Here is a 16,436-nt window from a genome sequence, read left to right as displayed (position 1 = left end):
GCTGTGATGCTGTGATTGTTAGCTAGGGAGTGGTGGTGGTCTGTCCTCTGATGTGTCTACCCGCCGAGCTTTGCTGCGCATGGATAACCTCCAGCTCACAGCTCCCCCCACCTTCCCCCCCGGGGGCCCCCAAACCGACAGTCAAGTCATGATGGAAAGAAAGCAAAAAGAGGTGAGGTAAGAGAGGATGATCTGAGAGCCTTGCTTACCAAATTTGATGGTATGTTTCTCAAAAGATGGTATCTCAATTGGAGAATTGGTGGTTGTGGTCGAAAGGTGTGATGGTTTGAGCTTTCAAAGGTTAGTTGGGGTCAGAACCGGAGTGCCCGAAAGCAGAGTTATGCTAGCTATGTCATCAGGTGAGGATGAGGGGTGGTGGAGGGGCAAGGCAGTCTATTTTCTTCTTCTTTTTTCCTTTTTGCCCTTCTGATACTAGTTAATTACTGGGTATCACCGCCTTCCTGCTCTGTTAAAGTGGCTGCAGCAAAGCCGCTCAGGCACAGATGGAGTCATGACATGGATCAATCCTCGCTCTCACTCTCTCTCTTTTGTTTTCTTTCCTTGGAACGATTTTGCCCCATCTATCTGCTGCACCTGACAAAATCACTCCATTTTGCCTTTTTTTGTTCCAATGATATTTCTTTTTCTTACTGGCTTCTGTAGGAGTCCACACTGTGGGATAAACTATTGGCCCTAAAATGCCTCATAGTGAGAATAGTATCTTACTCGGTGTCTTGAACCACCGATACTATACGACCCCTCTACCCTTCTCCACATAAAGAAGAAGCAACATGTATAGAAACTCTTTTTATTGTGTACACTGTACGGGTATATGGGCCGCGAGAAGCCGTTGCTCCCTTTTTCACTTCCCAAGGATCATGCAGTTGCGCATCATGCAGGAGTGTGGAGTACAGGTTCAGGTCCCGTCTGCAAGATGGTCGATGGCAACGGGGTGGGGGGGGGGGGGGATGGATCCACGGATGGTAGTGTATTGGTGGGCGGGTGAGCGGTCAGGTGGTGGCGTTCCTGGGTTTCTGGAAGGTTTCTAGAAAGAGGAAGAGGGGGCAGAGAAAAGGGGGATTGTGGTGCCAGGCTTTCCTCTCTTGCCTGTGGCGTGATATGTCGGTGAGCCCTTTGCACTGTACAAAGTAGTAAACCCAACACGATGGGAAGGGGCCGCCGCCGGGCAGGGAGAGCTCAGGCCAAACTCAAGCTGAGCCATACCTGGTGTACTGACGTATGCATGTGGGACAGTCTATAGACATTGCGATAGTATGAGGAAACATAAAAAAACGATGAAGTGAGCATAATTCATGATAGCAAGGAAATGATAGTATACCATGATCGCAGAACGGGAATTCATCAAATGATCAGCTAGGGCTGCTGTGTGGGGTGGCAGCCTGAAGGCCAGTAACGGGCAAGGCTGACCTGACCAACCCCCTCTCCGACCAAAGTAAGGCAAGGCTGACAGGGAAGATCCCCTTCTATCTGACGAGGCTGAATGATTTGTGTGTTGGCTTCTCAGTTTTGGATGGTGACAAATGTCTATGTCGAGAGAGAGAACAAAGCCATGAATAAAATCGAGGCAGTCACATTCGAGGCCTGGGAAATCAGTCAGCGCACGTGACGTAGAGCGAACCTCAGTGCAGTGAGGGAAGGCGTGATGATGCTCTCCGTATCTAGACCATGTCCCAACCATTACTAGATTGGGAAAGCACAGGTAAGACTCCAAAGCTTGCCTAGCCGTGTTGGCATTTTCTTGTTGGTAAGGGCCATCAGAGATCTGTCGTACCTTTCTCCGCTTTTTGCCTCTCTCTCTTCCCTCACATGTCAGACCTGACTCCAAGCCCCACCACACCCAAAGTTCAACTCTAAGCTGCAGCTACAACAACCACAGTCGCCACCACCAACGACGACAACAGCAAGCAAGAAGCACTTAGGCCACAGGCCTCATATGGGCCGGGCTACTCTTCTTGAGGCTGGTCGTTCAAGATGGAGAATCGAGAGATCCCAGGCTTTTACTTTGGTATGTAACTCTCTCAGACCAAATCTATCTATCTGATCCAGACCATCCTTCACTGACTCTCTTCTCCTCTAGACCAAGCCAAGAACCGCTACTTTAAGATCCAACCTGGCAGTGCCGCTGCCCCGTCTGGTGGTCAAGAAGCTTCCTACAGCGCCGACAATGTCAGGAAGCGCAGGGCCGGGGAGCAGCGCGCGGCCGAGGCCCGCAAGCGTCGCGAAAAGCTTAAGCACCACATCCGCCGGTCTGGAGTTCTTGCTGACCCCTTGACCGGCGGCCACTTGGTGCGCGAGTTCGGCACCTTGGTCGACCCGGAGCTCCCCGTTGAGAGCTGGACGAGGGGGCTGCGCGACAAGGGCAGTGTGGTTTTTGCTGAGGAGGAGCAGCAAGGGGGAGGAGGGAGTGGGCAGTCCATCTCGTGTCTGCTGGTCAATGGCGATGACCAGGCGACGGGCATGGGTGTTGTGTATGCGCGTATGTCTTCCCCTCTTCTGGTAGTGTGGCACGCCACTTTGGAGCTCGGGAATTTCCTCATCCACTCACTCACTCTCACCCTTTTCCAGCGTGCGACCGTTACACCCTCGCCGGGTGCTACATCCCTACCGATACAAACGCCTACATCAACTACAACTGCGACCCTCTCAGGCGCCGCTCGCGCCGTGCCGAGGTGCACCGCGAGCCATTTCGGTTCGACACCATCACTTCCCTCAACTACCACGCACCTTCTCAGCAGATCTTTCTGACCTGCACCGCCTCTGAAACAGACCTCACCACCGGCTCGCCCCTCGCTCAGGTCGTCTTCTTTCGCCCCGCACTCTCGAGCGACCGTGGCGGAGGCACCGACGGCAGCAGCTATCATCCTTACGAGCACGAGATCAGCCCGCACCCGGCCTGGCTCCTCGGCCAAAGCGAAAGCAGCCAGGCCCTCGTCTTCCCCAATGAGAGCCTGACCATCAACGCCGCTCGCCTCTGTCCCACCGGCTCCGGCCTGGTAGCCCTGCTTGCGACTAGCCATGGCGTGTGCACGCTCGGTGACATTGAGGTCCCGAATAACGACTGGTCGCCCAAGCGCCTGGGAGGCCCTCGCGGAGCCGGTTCATCTGTCTCGCGGGGCGAGGTGCTGACCGTCGACTGGCACCCCACAGGCGGACCTGTGTGCTACGGCGGGGCCCGGGACGGCGTGTTCTTCCGCCTCGACCCGAGGGCGGGCGACTGCCAGCAGGACACCAGCCCAGGGTTCCATGGCTTCCGTCACCCCTCATCAGTCGCACACCTGCGGGCCCTTGACGACGGGCATCAGCTGCTCGCCGCTGGGCCGCGGGGCGCCATGGCCGTCTATGACCTGCGCTGGATGACCCAGGAGGTCCGCCGCAGTAACAGTCGTAGTGGCAGGAGGGCGGCGGCGGTCACGCCGTCCAGGTCTGTCGTACAAATGCCCGAGTACAGCAACGCCGCGCACATTCACATCGGCCTGGACATCACACGGGTCTCGGGCGCCGGTCGGGTTGTCGCCGCGGGTATGGACGACGGCAGCGTGGGGGTGTTCTCACTGCGAACTGGTAAAAAGCTGAGAGCCGGCGCCCTGGATAACTTCGACAGGCTCAAGCTCGGGGACGGCGGCGGGGTCGTCAAGGCGCTGCAGTGGCAGGCGATGCCATGGGAAAAAGACCCGAGCCTCTGGGTGGCTGCCGGGTCGGTGGTGAGGAAGTTTAGCTTTGGGCTGGATGAGGATGAGGACGGGGATTGTTGAGGCCAAAAAGAGAGAGAGAGAAAGAGAGAGAAAACTTGTGTACGCGTAGTAATATGGATGGACAAGTGCGTACGCACGGAGTGAGACACTCTGCATGAGGCGCGGTCCATCTCAGAAACGCACACCTACATGGATGGACACATATATGGAGTTCAGGATACTGGCGGCTGCTATTTGAGATACCATCATCCTTATACGATTTGTTCTGCCACTTACAACCTATTCCACGCCCGGCATGCTATGCGATTTTCTTGTATGCTCATATCAATTTACAGGAGAGGGAGGCACCAAGAGCCTTTTTCCCGAGTCCAGACTTATCTCCCCTATTGATCGATGGATGCGCACACACGCACGCCCATGTATACTTACATGTGGAATTCTGGCATAAAGTGCCTATCAGTTTGTGTGTCAAGTCTCTCTTCTTCCTCTCGGGGGCACATTTCGAGCCCAGAGGACGGACATCATAACATTATGCATGCCGATACAGTCGGTGTAACGGGAAGAGAAAGGCGACCTGCATGGAATACTTGTCTTCCTCTATCTCGACAACCCCCCCCCCCCCTTTTCAAAAAAAAAAAAAGGCCCTCATGGACACACAAACCGAAGCAAACAAGGGGATTTTTTTGTGTGTCCGCTGTCAATGTCTTTCCTCTTTCCTCTTTTCTTTTCTTTTTTCTTTTCTTTCATTTTTTTTTCTTAAGAAAAAAGAGTGGCAGAAGAAGAAGCATCGCCTAAACCCTGGATAGAATGCCCAGCCCTATGACACTGATTGTCTTGCATTTCTTGTCTCAGATATATATGTAGGTGTATATCTATATACTCCCCCTTGGCTCCGAACAGAAAAACTTCTTGACAAATCTTGGCTATTTGCCCCTCTTCTCTTCTTTTTCTCCTGTGTTTCTTTTCCATTGAAAATCTTTCTTCTGGGAATGATCTTTTTGAGAGCGAAAGAGACATAAGATTTGAGCCTTTTGACTCTGGTTGGGGAATTGGGTTGTTGCGACCATTTGTCCAGTTTGGTTGTCGCTTGCTTGGGGTTTCCCCCGAGACCGCCGAGTGTCTAAGAGCGAAAGAGAGGCTGTGAGAACAGCCTGCAGATGACCAGAGGCTCGTTGGCTGTCATAAAGCTCAGGAGGGGCTGCATCTCTAGCAGGCAACGAACTCCTATATGCCAACCAGAGGACGGGGGAAAAGAGGAAGAGAGTTTGCCGTCGGCTATGGGGGAGGATAGCAGGCGGCATGCCGGGAGGGGGGGGGAAGGAGGAGGCGATAGAACTGGCCGCCGTATCATTTCTCGATAATGGCAAAGTAGTAAGTCCCCATCGTGTGTGAATCTGGCTTTGTGGTGATCCCCTCCTTACTTTGCGTCCGCTCTCTGGTCTAGCAGCCCGACTTTCTCGATGATCAAGTTTTTGTCCGATATTTCTCTTTGGCTCTTAAGAGTATTAGAGGCACCAAACAAGCTACTGGGAATGACAAGCGCCCGCAGCCCAAGAGCCGCTCAGGGATGATTGTTGTAACAGAAAGCTGTCCTAAAAGGCAGGGTCATGTTTGCGTTTCAGGACCGTGCTTCCTCTCATCGGCGAAACCACCGCCACCACCACCACCACCACCACCACCACCACTGCTGGATGCCTTGCCGTCCGGCTTGAGGTTATAGGTCCCTTGAAGCATTGGAAAGGCCCTCGCAAAGGCATCCCCCAGGGACCAGTTCTCGGCCTTGCGCAGGTGCCTCTCAAAGACGGGGTTGATCATCAGCTCATCGGTCTCGGCAGGGCCCTGAAGCAGGGTGTCGGTGTCCTCGTAGGGCCAGTTCAGGCTCAGGGTGGTGGTGTAAGGGACAAAGAAGTGCTCGAAGGGAAAGACATCTGGTGGCGCATAGTCGTGGATGAGGCGCTCGCGCATGGCGGGAAAGGGGAGATGGTCCAGCCAGGCGGCGTGGGGGCTGTACAGCTGGCAGGGGAGGGGCCGCACAAAATCCGGGAGGCGGTCGTAGTTGTCCTGCGAAGGGTCGATCTGCCACCGCATGATGAGGAACATGATGTAGAGCACGGCGACGCGCTCGGGCAACTGGCTGATGTTGGGGAAGGTGTGCAGGATGTCGATGAAGACCTTGGACAGCGGGTGGGCTTCCCTCATGGGGTTCAGCATGGACGATATGTTGGGCCAGCGAGGCCCAATGATCTCGTGCGAGGGAAAACCCTCGGCCGCGCGCTGCCGCCGCTCGCGGAGGAACTCGAGCAGTAGGCTGTCCAGCGTGCAGGTCGGCTCGCAGTTTTTGACAGGCGTCGAGTGGTGCTGGTGGTTCGACAGGGCAGGATCTATCGCGCCCTGCAGGACTGGGTCGATGGCGCTCTGCAGCGCACTGTCGCGCGCCGAGACCATGTACTGCTGTTGGTGTTGGTGCTGGTTGGCCATGCCCATCTGTGGAGGCGGCCCCTCGCGATACCCTGTTGCAGACTGACATACCACCGCCTCACCACCACCACCAGACATATCTTGGGCCCTGTTGGAGGTGGAACCCTTGACCTGTTCCAGGAGAAAGCCGAGGCCGAGTCTCTCCGAGCCCAACTCCAAGCCATGAGCAAGCTCGTGTCGCTGCTGGCTCAGCTGTGCCCTGTACGCCGCATGAAGCGGTGGTGCAGTAGGGCCACCACTGGTGCTCGACGCGGCCGAGTTCCACTGCGCATAAGGATCGACAGACGTCGCTGGAGGGGACGCTACACTGGATGGCGTCGATGTGTTGTTAACACTCGCAGCAGCGGCGGCGGCGGCGGCATGGGTAGGGCCCGGGGTGGCCGTCGTGGGTATGAAGGACTGGCCTGGCGAGGGCATGACGGAATGCCCAGAAGGCGACTGCGTGATGATGGGGCTGATTTGGGCCACGATCGAGGCCAGCCGCCGCTTGATGTCGGCATTTTCGGCCTCGACCGCCTCCTTGGCCCTGAGAGCAGCCTGCAGCTCCTGATATGGCTGCTGTGAGGTGAGCTCACGGATCCTCCTCTCGAGGTTCTCTATCGTGAGTTTTGTCCGAGAGCGGATGGCTCTCTGTGCCTCACGATCTGTTGGATACAAAATATCAGTCATGCCATTGCGCATTATGAAATACAGGAGATGGAGTGGAGGGGAGGAATGGAAGAGGGTGACATACCATTGGCACGTTTCTTGGCCAGCTGCTCCGGGGTCAGATTGGCCACACCCCGTGAGCCAGGAACGGATTTTCTCTTCTTAGAGTCGGGCCCCATTGGTGAGCCTGGCGCCGAGTGCTGCGAGGAGTCGCCACCGTTCATGATCGAGCCGGTGCTGACCTCAATGGCAGACAGGTCTCTCTTGACGCCGGGCGTGGCGCTGCGGCTCCCCGTGGACTGAGTCGATGGAGATGCCGCCGTGATGGAGTCTTTGTGGGACATTTCCTCGAGACCCTACTATATATACATGTACATATGTATGTTACATGTATAGGGGTCCGATGGCGTTATCCTGTCCTGTTGTTTGAGCACCCTTCCTCCTCCAGCCCGAGTCCCAGTCCTAATAATTACTGGGACCCCCTTTTTTTTTCTTCTTCTCCTTTTTCTCTCTCTCTCTCTTCTGCTCAGCCGCTCGTGTTCGACTGGCAGTGGTCCTGTCACGGACCTCTTCCAGGTGTGACCTTTCTTTCCCCCCAATGAGAACTATTTCCTCCTTCCTCTCGCTCTTTCTCTCTCACCACGGCGTTGTCTCGCGGTTTCAGACAGATCTCGAATGGCCGTGAGCCGTACTGTAAACCGTAGCAGTCGAGAGAGAACTATTATTGCGTGGCTCTCTCTCACACACTCTCTCTCAATGGCTCGTCGTGGACCCAAGAGAAAGAATAAGACACTGCAGGAATAACCTTCAAATCGCCAACAAGGGCCCCAAGAAGAAGAAGAAAACAAGGCGACAAGGGTGGTTTCCGTCTCTGGACAAGCAGGCTGGTGTGACCTGCGTTGTCTCCGCCCTGTTTTATTATCATTATTATTATTTATCACATCCTCGGCTCGTTTAGATCTCGATAAAGAACAGAGAGAGAGAGAGAGAGAGAGAAAAAACACCCCAAAACCAGGAAAGTGACTGACTTGGCAGACCCGTTCGACACACGAGGCGCAGCCCCAGAGAACAGCCGCCGGGAACAGTGAGAGGACAGGCCAGGTCAGCAGATTTTATTCCCGTTACCTCGAAATCTCGACTCGAGAGTTTGTCAGTTCCGAGGTAGAATGTGAGAGAGTCAGGCTTGTACTACTACAGTATGTAATAAGCCGTCGAGGGGTCCTCGAAAAAAGAATGATTCAGAAACTTGTACACAATTGAGAAGGAAAGGCCTCAGTCCGAGTCAGATTTTTTTCTCTCTCTCTCTTCTTCCCATGCAACAGATGAATGGGTAGACAAGAGAGATGGGAAGGGAAGGAGAAAAAAAAAAATTCAACACAGGGTTAAAAAAAAACCCCCCCAGCCCAAAAGTTAAGAGCTCTTGGTTTCGCTTCAGGTCAGGGTTCTTGCTTGCTCTCTGAGCCTATCATGGCACTATACCACAGTTCGTTGGGGCGGGTACTGATAATGTACTTTGTACCATGGTTACCACAATGTTAGGGGGGTCGCGCCTTACCATCGTATGTCGTTGAGCAACCCTGCAGGAACCCCCCTGCCCTCAAACCATGACCTCACTGGTGCAGCGCTGCAGGATGGACCCTGCCCACACAGCATTACTTCTGGTAACAGTAACAGCCTGTCTCGACATATCGAGACAAAGAAACCACGGCGACATTGTGCATTGCGCCTAAGCTTCTTCCGTATTTTTGAGTCTGAAACTCTTCGTATAGACCATGCGCTCATTCATGATGGCTCTGTTTGACATAACCTATCTGCAGGCTTGCGTTCAATCGTTCATGTGTGTGTATGCTGGAAAAAAAAAACTACCGACGCCTTTTGAAATCAACCATGAAGACGTCGGCTTTTCAGAATGAACCTTGCCGCACCAGGTATTTATCTTCCTCGCAAAACATACGCTGTGCACCATTACAAGCCATCATATGTCTATCACCACTTCTCCAGAGCCACCACCTGCAGCCCATTGCCAATCCTTTCCATTTCAGTCCGCCGAAGCTCTCGCCAGCGCTTCTAACAAGCTCGAGGGAAACCGGTATCTGAGGTGGCTGGTGTATGCCGTGAGGTCCTGACACATCTGCTTGAGCTGCACCTGCAGCTCCCGAGACGTACCCTCATTTCCGCTGTACTGTCCAGCGAGCAGCCTGTCGCGCTGCTGTGTACAGCAGACAACAGTCCACATCAAGAGGTTGCCCACATTGGCCGACACCGGTTGTGGCAGTGCTGCAAACTTGGCAGCGTAGGCCCGGATCGTGGTCGGGTCGCCGTTCGATGTGAGGGGGAGTATGTCGAGGTTCCTGACTTGCTATTGTCGTGGGGAGTGAATTGTTAGTAGCTGCCAATTTTCAGAACTCGCACTAGAACTTACATCAAGACCGGCCATCCATTGGCCACTCGCCACAAGGCTCTTGATCTGCGCCATCTGTAGTAAAACATTGCAGGCTGTGCGGTTGACGTCTTGTATCTTCTGGCGGAACTGTCGGTCGCTTTCGTACATTTGCATCATCGTCCTCGCCAGCTCCACAGGGTCATCAATCGACGCGAGGCTGAGGCTGCTCCCTGGCTGGGCCGCTGCCTGGTGGCCCTCGGCTCGTGGCTTGACGGGCTCCAGACGTATGGGCTCACTTCCGGTCTCGAGGGAGATGGCCTCGCTCACGGCCAGGCTGAGGATTACGACTACTGTGTCGTAGTCTTCCGCGAGGTGGTACAGCAGCACGGCATCCGTCGTCCGGCCATTATCGTTGGCAAACCGCGCTGCCTGGAGGGTGATATTTCGGATGAGATCGTTCTCCTCCTCCAGACCCAGCAGCGGGCCGCGGTTCTCAATAATGCCAGGGAGGCGCCGACCATCCGGCCGTATGTCCCCAATCAGCTTGCTGAATTCTCTGGTCTCCAGAACCAGCTCCCGCAGAGCCTCGTAGCAGAGCTGTACCTGTTCCTTGCGCTTCTCCTCGCTCGGGTCGTCGTGGTTGAGGCATATCAGGACGATGTAGTCGACAGCGGCAGCAACATTCGCGGCTCTAAAGTCGCGGGTGTAGTACCCCAGCATCCTTCCAAAGGCGATCTGCGACAGGCCCTGCGTGCTATGAGACAGCAGGTCATTGGTCACGCCGTCTGACGCGCGAAGGAGGCCGTAGTACTCCAGCGCGATGGCAAAGTGCACCGCGTCGACGTACACAAAGTTGTACAGGTAGGCAACGGCCTGCTCAAACATGCCAGACAATACCTGCATGAAGAAGAACAGTCCGAAGTTGCCCTTAGCCTCGTCGAGATTGTTCTTGGGGAAGAATTTCTGGCCAATGTTCTTGATGGTGTCCTGCACGTGTTCGAGACCATACACCTCACCCGCAATTTCCACCGACCGATCGCCCTCGCGGGCAAGATTGAACTGAAGCCAGAGCCAGTCGATGACGTCGGCCTGAAACCCTTCAAAGCTCCGGTGTGCCAAGTCGCAGCGTCCGATAATCATGTAGCAGGCAGCACGGTAAGGATCGACCGTGTTCTCGGGAGCATTGCGGATGCGCTGGCTGTATTCGGTATTACAGCGATCCTGGAGTTGTCTCTTCAGTCGCCGGTCCTCGGTGGAGGCGTAACTGTTGATGAAACCAGGGAAAGACCGGTCAATTGACCTGAAGTGGTTCTGATTGTCGTTGACATATTGAACTGCCTCGGTGACGTGTCCCGACCGCAGCAGGTAGAAAATGATGGCCCAAACAAACTCCTGGTCTTCGCCGGACTTGATAGATTGTAGGTCTGTAATCTCTGGAGCGAGGTGCTTGTTGAGGTGCAAAAGTCGGACGTAGGCCTTGATCTTGTGTAGAACATCAGGCCTCCCGCCGAGCTGAGCTTGGTATGGGTTCTTTGCAATCTGCTGCTCGACACCGTCCATGAATTTCTTCTCCAGGAACCTGTTGGCACCAGCCAGGATGCGCTTTCGAATAGCGATTCTGTGTGGCGAGTTTGCATCGGGATCCAGATACCAGCTCGCGTACTGTCGCTCGCTGGCGGTGGCATCTGCGCCTGGGGCTTCGGCATCAGGATTCTCGCCGACGATCTCGACCAGTGCAGTGTAAGCGTCAGCCAGGTGCTCAGCATGCTTCTCGCCAGACCTTGCCGCTACATCTGCCAGTTCTTTCAAGATTGGATACGGCAGGCCTTGTTGGCGGGCGTCGTTGAGGTTGTGGACTTTGTCGGCGAGCTTGAGCTGCTTGTCCCGCGAGAAGCGGTCATCGACGCCACCGCTGCCGGCCAGAGACCCATCGCCATTCGCCGCTCCAACGTCTGAGAACTGTGGTGCATGGGACCCTATCCTGCTGGGCGTGCCGATGACAGACTTGCCGAGGCCAGATCTTCCAAAAGCACTGCCGCCTCTTGGGGTCGACCTGCCAGGGCTCGGAGGTCGCTGCCCTTTCCGCCTCGAAAAGCCAAAGCCACCAGTTTCCTTTCCGCCGGGGAGGCCTGTGTTCTGCTTGACTGTGATGCCAAAGTGCTGGTAGATCCGGTGCCGCTGTGCCTCCCACTCCATCGTGACATTGTCCTCGAGAAACGCGTCGAAGTCCTTCACAGACCTCTCGAGGCCATCCGCGATCATGCTCAGGGTAGTCTTGCTCTGAAGGTTCGACAGGTATGTCTCGACGTCCACCTCGCCCTGGGGGCCCGCGTGCGTAGATCGGTCCAGCCGCGACGACTGAAAGCCCAGCGAGCCCAGGTCACGAACTGCAGAGCCGGGCTCGATGCCCGACGCGGCGAGGAGGTAGTGTGTATTCCTTCCCACATTGCGATCGCCGTCGGGCTTGCGGGAGCCGAGCTTCTTCAGGCGCTGTCGGAGGTCACCCAGGCCCAGCTGCAGGGGCGGCAGGTCGTCGAGCATGGCGTCGTCGCCATCGGCTTGCTGTCGCTTGCTCTTGGCGAGGAGGCTGTCGAAGAAGGCACCGGTCGGGGGGTTCGCCGCCGCGATCGAGGAGTTCGCATTCGCGTTGGTAGCTGTCGCGTTGTTGTTCGTCCCGTTACCAAAGCCGCCGCCGCCGAAGAGGCTCGATGCGCCGGATGGGTTGTTGGTTGTCTGGCCCCCCAACAGCGTGGATCCAAACAAGGAACCAGAAGCTGCAGAGGTCGCCGGCGCCGGTCCAGTGTTTCCAAACATGCTGCCGCCAGTTGCTGCAGGCTGTGCTGTGTTTGCCTGACCGAACAATCCACCACCACCTCCTCCTGCAGCAGGAGCGGCAGCGGTGTTGGTGCCTAGATTACCGAACAGGCCTCCTCCTGCCGGCTTGCTGCCACCACCTAGATTGCCGAAGAGACCACCACCGGTCGTACCACCAGGGGCCGTATTGCCGCTGCCGCCGCCACCGCCGAACAGGCTTCCAGCAGGCGCGGGTGTTGTGCCAGAGCTGGGAGCTCCAGAGGCAACGCTGCCACCACCAAAAAGAGACATCTTGCCTGTGTTTGAGAATGAAAAAGAACACAAGCAAGAGGAAGAATTGAGGATATGACACGTCAACACAACGCGTCGAGAGGGGTGGGACACCTCCTTGAGTTGGGGAGAGGCAAGGTTGTGTTTACAGTCTGCAGAGAAGCTGTTTTGGAGAGGGTCCAGTCTTAGGGGAGAGAAATACTAAGGTGAGGCCAGGACCGCAGGGTTGCAGCGGCAGGCATTTCAAAAATTTGGGGTAGGGGGTTGTAGCTCCTTTGCAGCGCCCAACCCACTGCAGCAGCCCTTGACATCCTGGCACAGTAGCACCCTTGCACCCTGACAGCTAGGGAGTGTTACAAGCAAAGTGGGAAAAAGACAAAGACCCACAGCACACTACCACTAACACACAATCAAGCTCGATATCACATATACTTCTTTAACCTCTTCAGATGTTCATTCCTGTTCAACTTTTTCTATCAATACACTCAGGTCTTCCCATGTCCTAGACAGCTAGCCATTGCAGGTGGTAGTCTCTGTCTCTCTCCTTCTTCAGTGTGTATGAGTGAGAGAGAGAGAGAGAGAGAGAGACCAATGTCTATTTCTTCTCCCCGTTGATCTTTCCCTCGCTGATGACAGCATCAACCTTCTTCCTGTACTCCTGCTGTGTCTTGCACTGCTCCAGAAAGACCTCATACTTGACATCCAGCAGCTTCTTCTTCCCAGAGTTTGTATCCGCCCGTACCGTCTTGCCCGGCTTGCTCATGCGGTCCATAATGTTCCACAGCGGCTCGGTCTGGCCCTTCTCGTCGGCGCTGGCGGCCTTGGCTCCGAGCATTGCGGCGCCGTGGACGACGGCGGCGTTGACGTAGCGTGGGACCAGCACCGGCATGTTACATGCCGTGGCTATGAGGTCCATTAGGATGTCGTTCTGGCACTGGCTCCCGGACATGAAGATGCTGAGGATGTTGTGGCCGGACTTGTTCATGGTCTCGATGATCTGGCGCGTCTGCAGGGCGATAAACTCCATCACCGAGTAGTACAGCAAGGCCAGGCCGTCCTGAGTCTTGTCGCTACTCATGCCGATGACGGCGCCGCGCATGTTGGGGTCCGCAATGGGCGATCGATTGCCCCAGAGGTCGCCATAGAAAAAGTAGTGGCGGGTGAGGTAGCCGATGAAGGGAGCGCCCGCCTGGTGGGCCATCTCGCGCAGGTGCTCGTTCAGGAAGTTGTATATGTTCTGTCCCAGGGCCTTGGAGCTTGCGAGGACTTCCCAGTAGGCAGGGTGCGTCTCCAGCATGTACTTGAGCAGCTCACCCGTCGCAGACTGTCCTCCCTCGGCCATCCAGTAGTCAGGGATGAGGACGTCTCGGTACGGACCCCAGACGCCAGGCACGAAGACAGGTTCTTTCGACATGGCCAGGTGGCACGTCGAGGTGCCGGCCACGGCGGCAAGTCGTGTGAAAGCCTGGCTCACGTCGTTCTTGGCGGTGGACTCGTCGAGGAGGTCGGGGCCGAGCTTGACCTTAGCGCCCACAGTTCCGATCCAGCCCGCGTACGCATCGATCACACCGCTTCCGACAGAGATTCCAGCCGGTAGGCCGAGTTGCTTGGCAGACTTCTCAGAGAGCTTGCCCACGAGCTCTCCCGCGCTCAGGTATGTACCGTTCTGCACGTCTACAGTTAGCCCCAGCTGTCACTCTACCGCCGGAAAGGAAAAAAAGCCGGCATAAGGGGAAGGGCTTACCACCCCGTGGACGCCGCCTATGCGCTTGAAGTTATCCTCGACCAGCTTTCCCAGGCCAATGGTGTGGTAGAAGTCCTCCTGCCAGCCCTTGACGCTGCCGTCGACGCCGACAGGGACGTATCCCTGCTTGCACACCGTGCTGCAGTAGCTTCTCGTCTCGTTGCCGGTGGCCAGGTGGGTCAGGGCATCGGCCAGGTCGTAGAACTTGCAGCGGTTGAACAGCTCTGGCGGCATGTTGTTCTTGAGCCACAGAACCTTGGGCATCTCCATCTCCACGCTCATCGTGCCGCCGACATAGCGGAGGAGGTTGTGCTTGGTCTGGTTGATCTTCTGGGTCTCCTCCAGGGGCCGGTGGTCGAGCCACAGGATCACATTTCGGTCGTTGCCATCGTTGGCAAAGTCTGGACCGGTCACAGGGACGGGCTCGTCGGTGTCGTGTGAGAAAACAGCGAGAGAGCAGGTTGCATCAAAACCGATGCCTTTGATGCTGGTGGGAGGGACGAGAGAATCCGATACGACTTTCTGCACACAGTAACAGATTGCATTCCATATGTCTGTGGTGGATTGTTCCTGTAGAAGAAGAGAAAAGAAGGGAATCAAGTCAGCCAAAACAGACAGCACTTTCTTTTCTGTTCCCAAATAAGTTGGTACAATAGCCTCCCTCCTCTCAATGAATGACTGCTTGGGGGGGGCATACATAGTGTGCAGCTTCACCCTTGACTGGCTGCCACAGCTTGATGTCCTGGGCAGCCAATGCCTTGATCTCTCCAGTGGCGTCGATGATGCAGGCTCGGGCAGAGCCTGTGCCCACATCGATGCCAATGTAGTGTTCTGAGTGACTAGTAGCCATTGTGAAATTTTCTGTCAGTTTGTTGTCTCTTTTTGTTTGAGTAGTGTCGAATTGGGTTGCGTCGTCCCAATTCTTTGGGGGGAAAGGGGAGGGGAGGTAAGTAGAAAGTTGGCTAGCTACTGACTCCTCTGTTGTTGGCAAGGCAATATCAATGCTGTGCCTGGGCTGAAATGCTTCGTCCATTGTGTATCAGTTGAGTGAAATCTAGGGGCACCACGTAAGGTGGGGGTCTTGTGGCTTGTGTTTGTGTGCTGATGTTTCTGCCTGGTTTGCTTCTTAGAATGAAGCTAAATACTAAGTAAGTACTTGTGGTGAAAGTTCGGTTAGTTAGGTTGTCTCTGAAAGAAAGCTGTGTATGTCAACTCATTGGACTAAAGAGTAGGTAAGCCGCCACCACCTATGAACGGGGAGCAAATGTGTTTATGTAAATGGGGGAAATCACGGGTTTCCCACCCTCTTCTCCAATAAAAACAGTCCATGGCCCTTGAATATGTCCATGTTCCACCAAGCACACACCACATTACAGAAGCAGTTGACAAGCTCCCGAGGGGGAAGGGCGGGCGCCAAAACAATTCTGGAGGATTTTTTTTGATCAGCCTTCCCCCTCCCTCTTGTCTTGAGATAGGATGGGGTGACGTCGAGGGAAGGGCAAGGGCATGACAGGGGAAAGGGAAGGGGGGGCGAGGTCAGCCGGCAGAGGGCCTCCCCCACCTTTTCCTTCTATGCAAGTATATTCTGAGCACGTTGCTTCTGCTGTGGAGAGACACTGCACGGGACAGTAAGGCAGACGGCCTACGAGCCTGCATCTTCTAGCCCCTCTTTTCTCAGCTGTCAGACAAGGCCCGGCCTCCACAACCCGCTGCTGCATGGGCCTTGTGATCATGGTTGCATACATAATACTATAGTATAATATTCTCCTTCTTTGGGGTTTGTTCTGGGCCTTGGGGCTGTGGAGTAAGCTGTCATGCCATTCGGGAGAAAGTAGTAGAAGAGGAAGGAATCTTAATTCTGAGTCTCGTGTGTTGAAGGGAGACGCAACAACATACTATGCTCATGATACCTAACGTGAGGACCTTTCTCTCTCTCCCCGGCCTAGACATCTCTTTGGATCTGTTTTCTTTAGCTTCTTAGGGGCTAATGTTTGCTCGTTCCCCGGTCCACACCTAAAGTTTTAGCCAAACGGTCTTACACCCGACCGCCACTCACTTACCAAGCCAGCGGTGCCGTCGATCCATGTAGTATCGAATCATAGCACGTGAATAAGTACTCCAGGCTCGTGTCTCACACCGGCTTGACCGGCTTGCTCAGCTTGGTATTTCCGCAAGCCCTCTCGTGCCTCTTTAGCCCTCCACATCCACTGGAAGGGACATGGTCCACGCACGGCAGCAGGATGATAGTGTGTGGTGCTTTACTTTTTCCCTTTTCCGATCCCCAGCACATCGTATCACGAGGGTGACTGTGATCCGTCAAGCTCGCTTCTGATAAGGGAAAGGATGCTCGCGGACAACCTTCACCCGGACAATAAGAAAGAGAAGT

At 55.2% G+C, this 16,436-nt stretch overlaps 3 protein-coding genes across 3 annotated transcripts; 1 reads left to right on the top strand and 2 right to left on the bottom strand.

Annotated features, from left to right (window-relative positions):
* Positions 1-3,131: 3,131 nt before the first annotated feature.
* Positions 3,132-3,773, top strand: M406DRAFT_255279 (uncharacterized protein; the record flags this gene model as incomplete). The annotated part of the gene is made up of 1 exon (XM_040917022.1): positions 3,132-3,773. A coding segment is annotated over one exon (642 nt), but the record flags the coding sequence as incomplete, so codon positions are not given.
* A 1,545-nt stretch (positions 3,774-5,318) lies between these two features.
* On the bottom strand, positions 5,319-7,063 carry M406DRAFT_37302 (uncharacterized protein; the record flags this gene model as incomplete). The annotated part of the gene is made up of 3 exons (XM_040924023.1): positions 5,319-6,138; positions 6,268-6,835; positions 6,925-7,063. 3 exons carry the CDS (start codon positions 7,061-7,063, stop codon positions 5,319-5,321), a joined length of 1,527 nt encoding a protein of 508 aa, XP_040776775.1.
* Positions 7,064-8,877: 1,814 nt separating this feature from the next.
* Positions 8,878-14,900, bottom strand: M406DRAFT_339160 (Pentulose kinase; the record flags this gene model as incomplete). The annotated part of the gene is made up of 7 exons (XM_040921426.1): positions 8,878-9,198; positions 9,262-11,876; positions 12,210-12,332; position 12,634; positions 12,941-13,972; positions 14,051-14,620; positions 14,748-14,900. The coding sequence occupies 7 exons, from the start codon at positions 14,898-14,900 to the stop codon at positions 8,878-8,880; spliced, it is 4,815 nt and encodes a 1,604-aa protein (XP_040776774.1).
* Positions 14,901-16,436: the final 1,536 nt, after the last annotated feature.

This window comes from Cryphonectria parasitica, assembly GCF_011745365.1.
Source record: "Cryphonectria parasitica EP155 unplaced genomic scaffold M406scaffold_4, whole genome shotgun sequence".
Classification (NCBI taxonomy): domain Eukaryota; kingdom Fungi; phylum Ascomycota; class Sordariomycetes; order Diaporthales; family Cryphonectriaceae; genus Cryphonectria; species Cryphonectria parasitica.
Note: the sequence above shows the minus strand (reverse complement) of the source record. Positions and strands in the feature narration are given on the sequence as shown.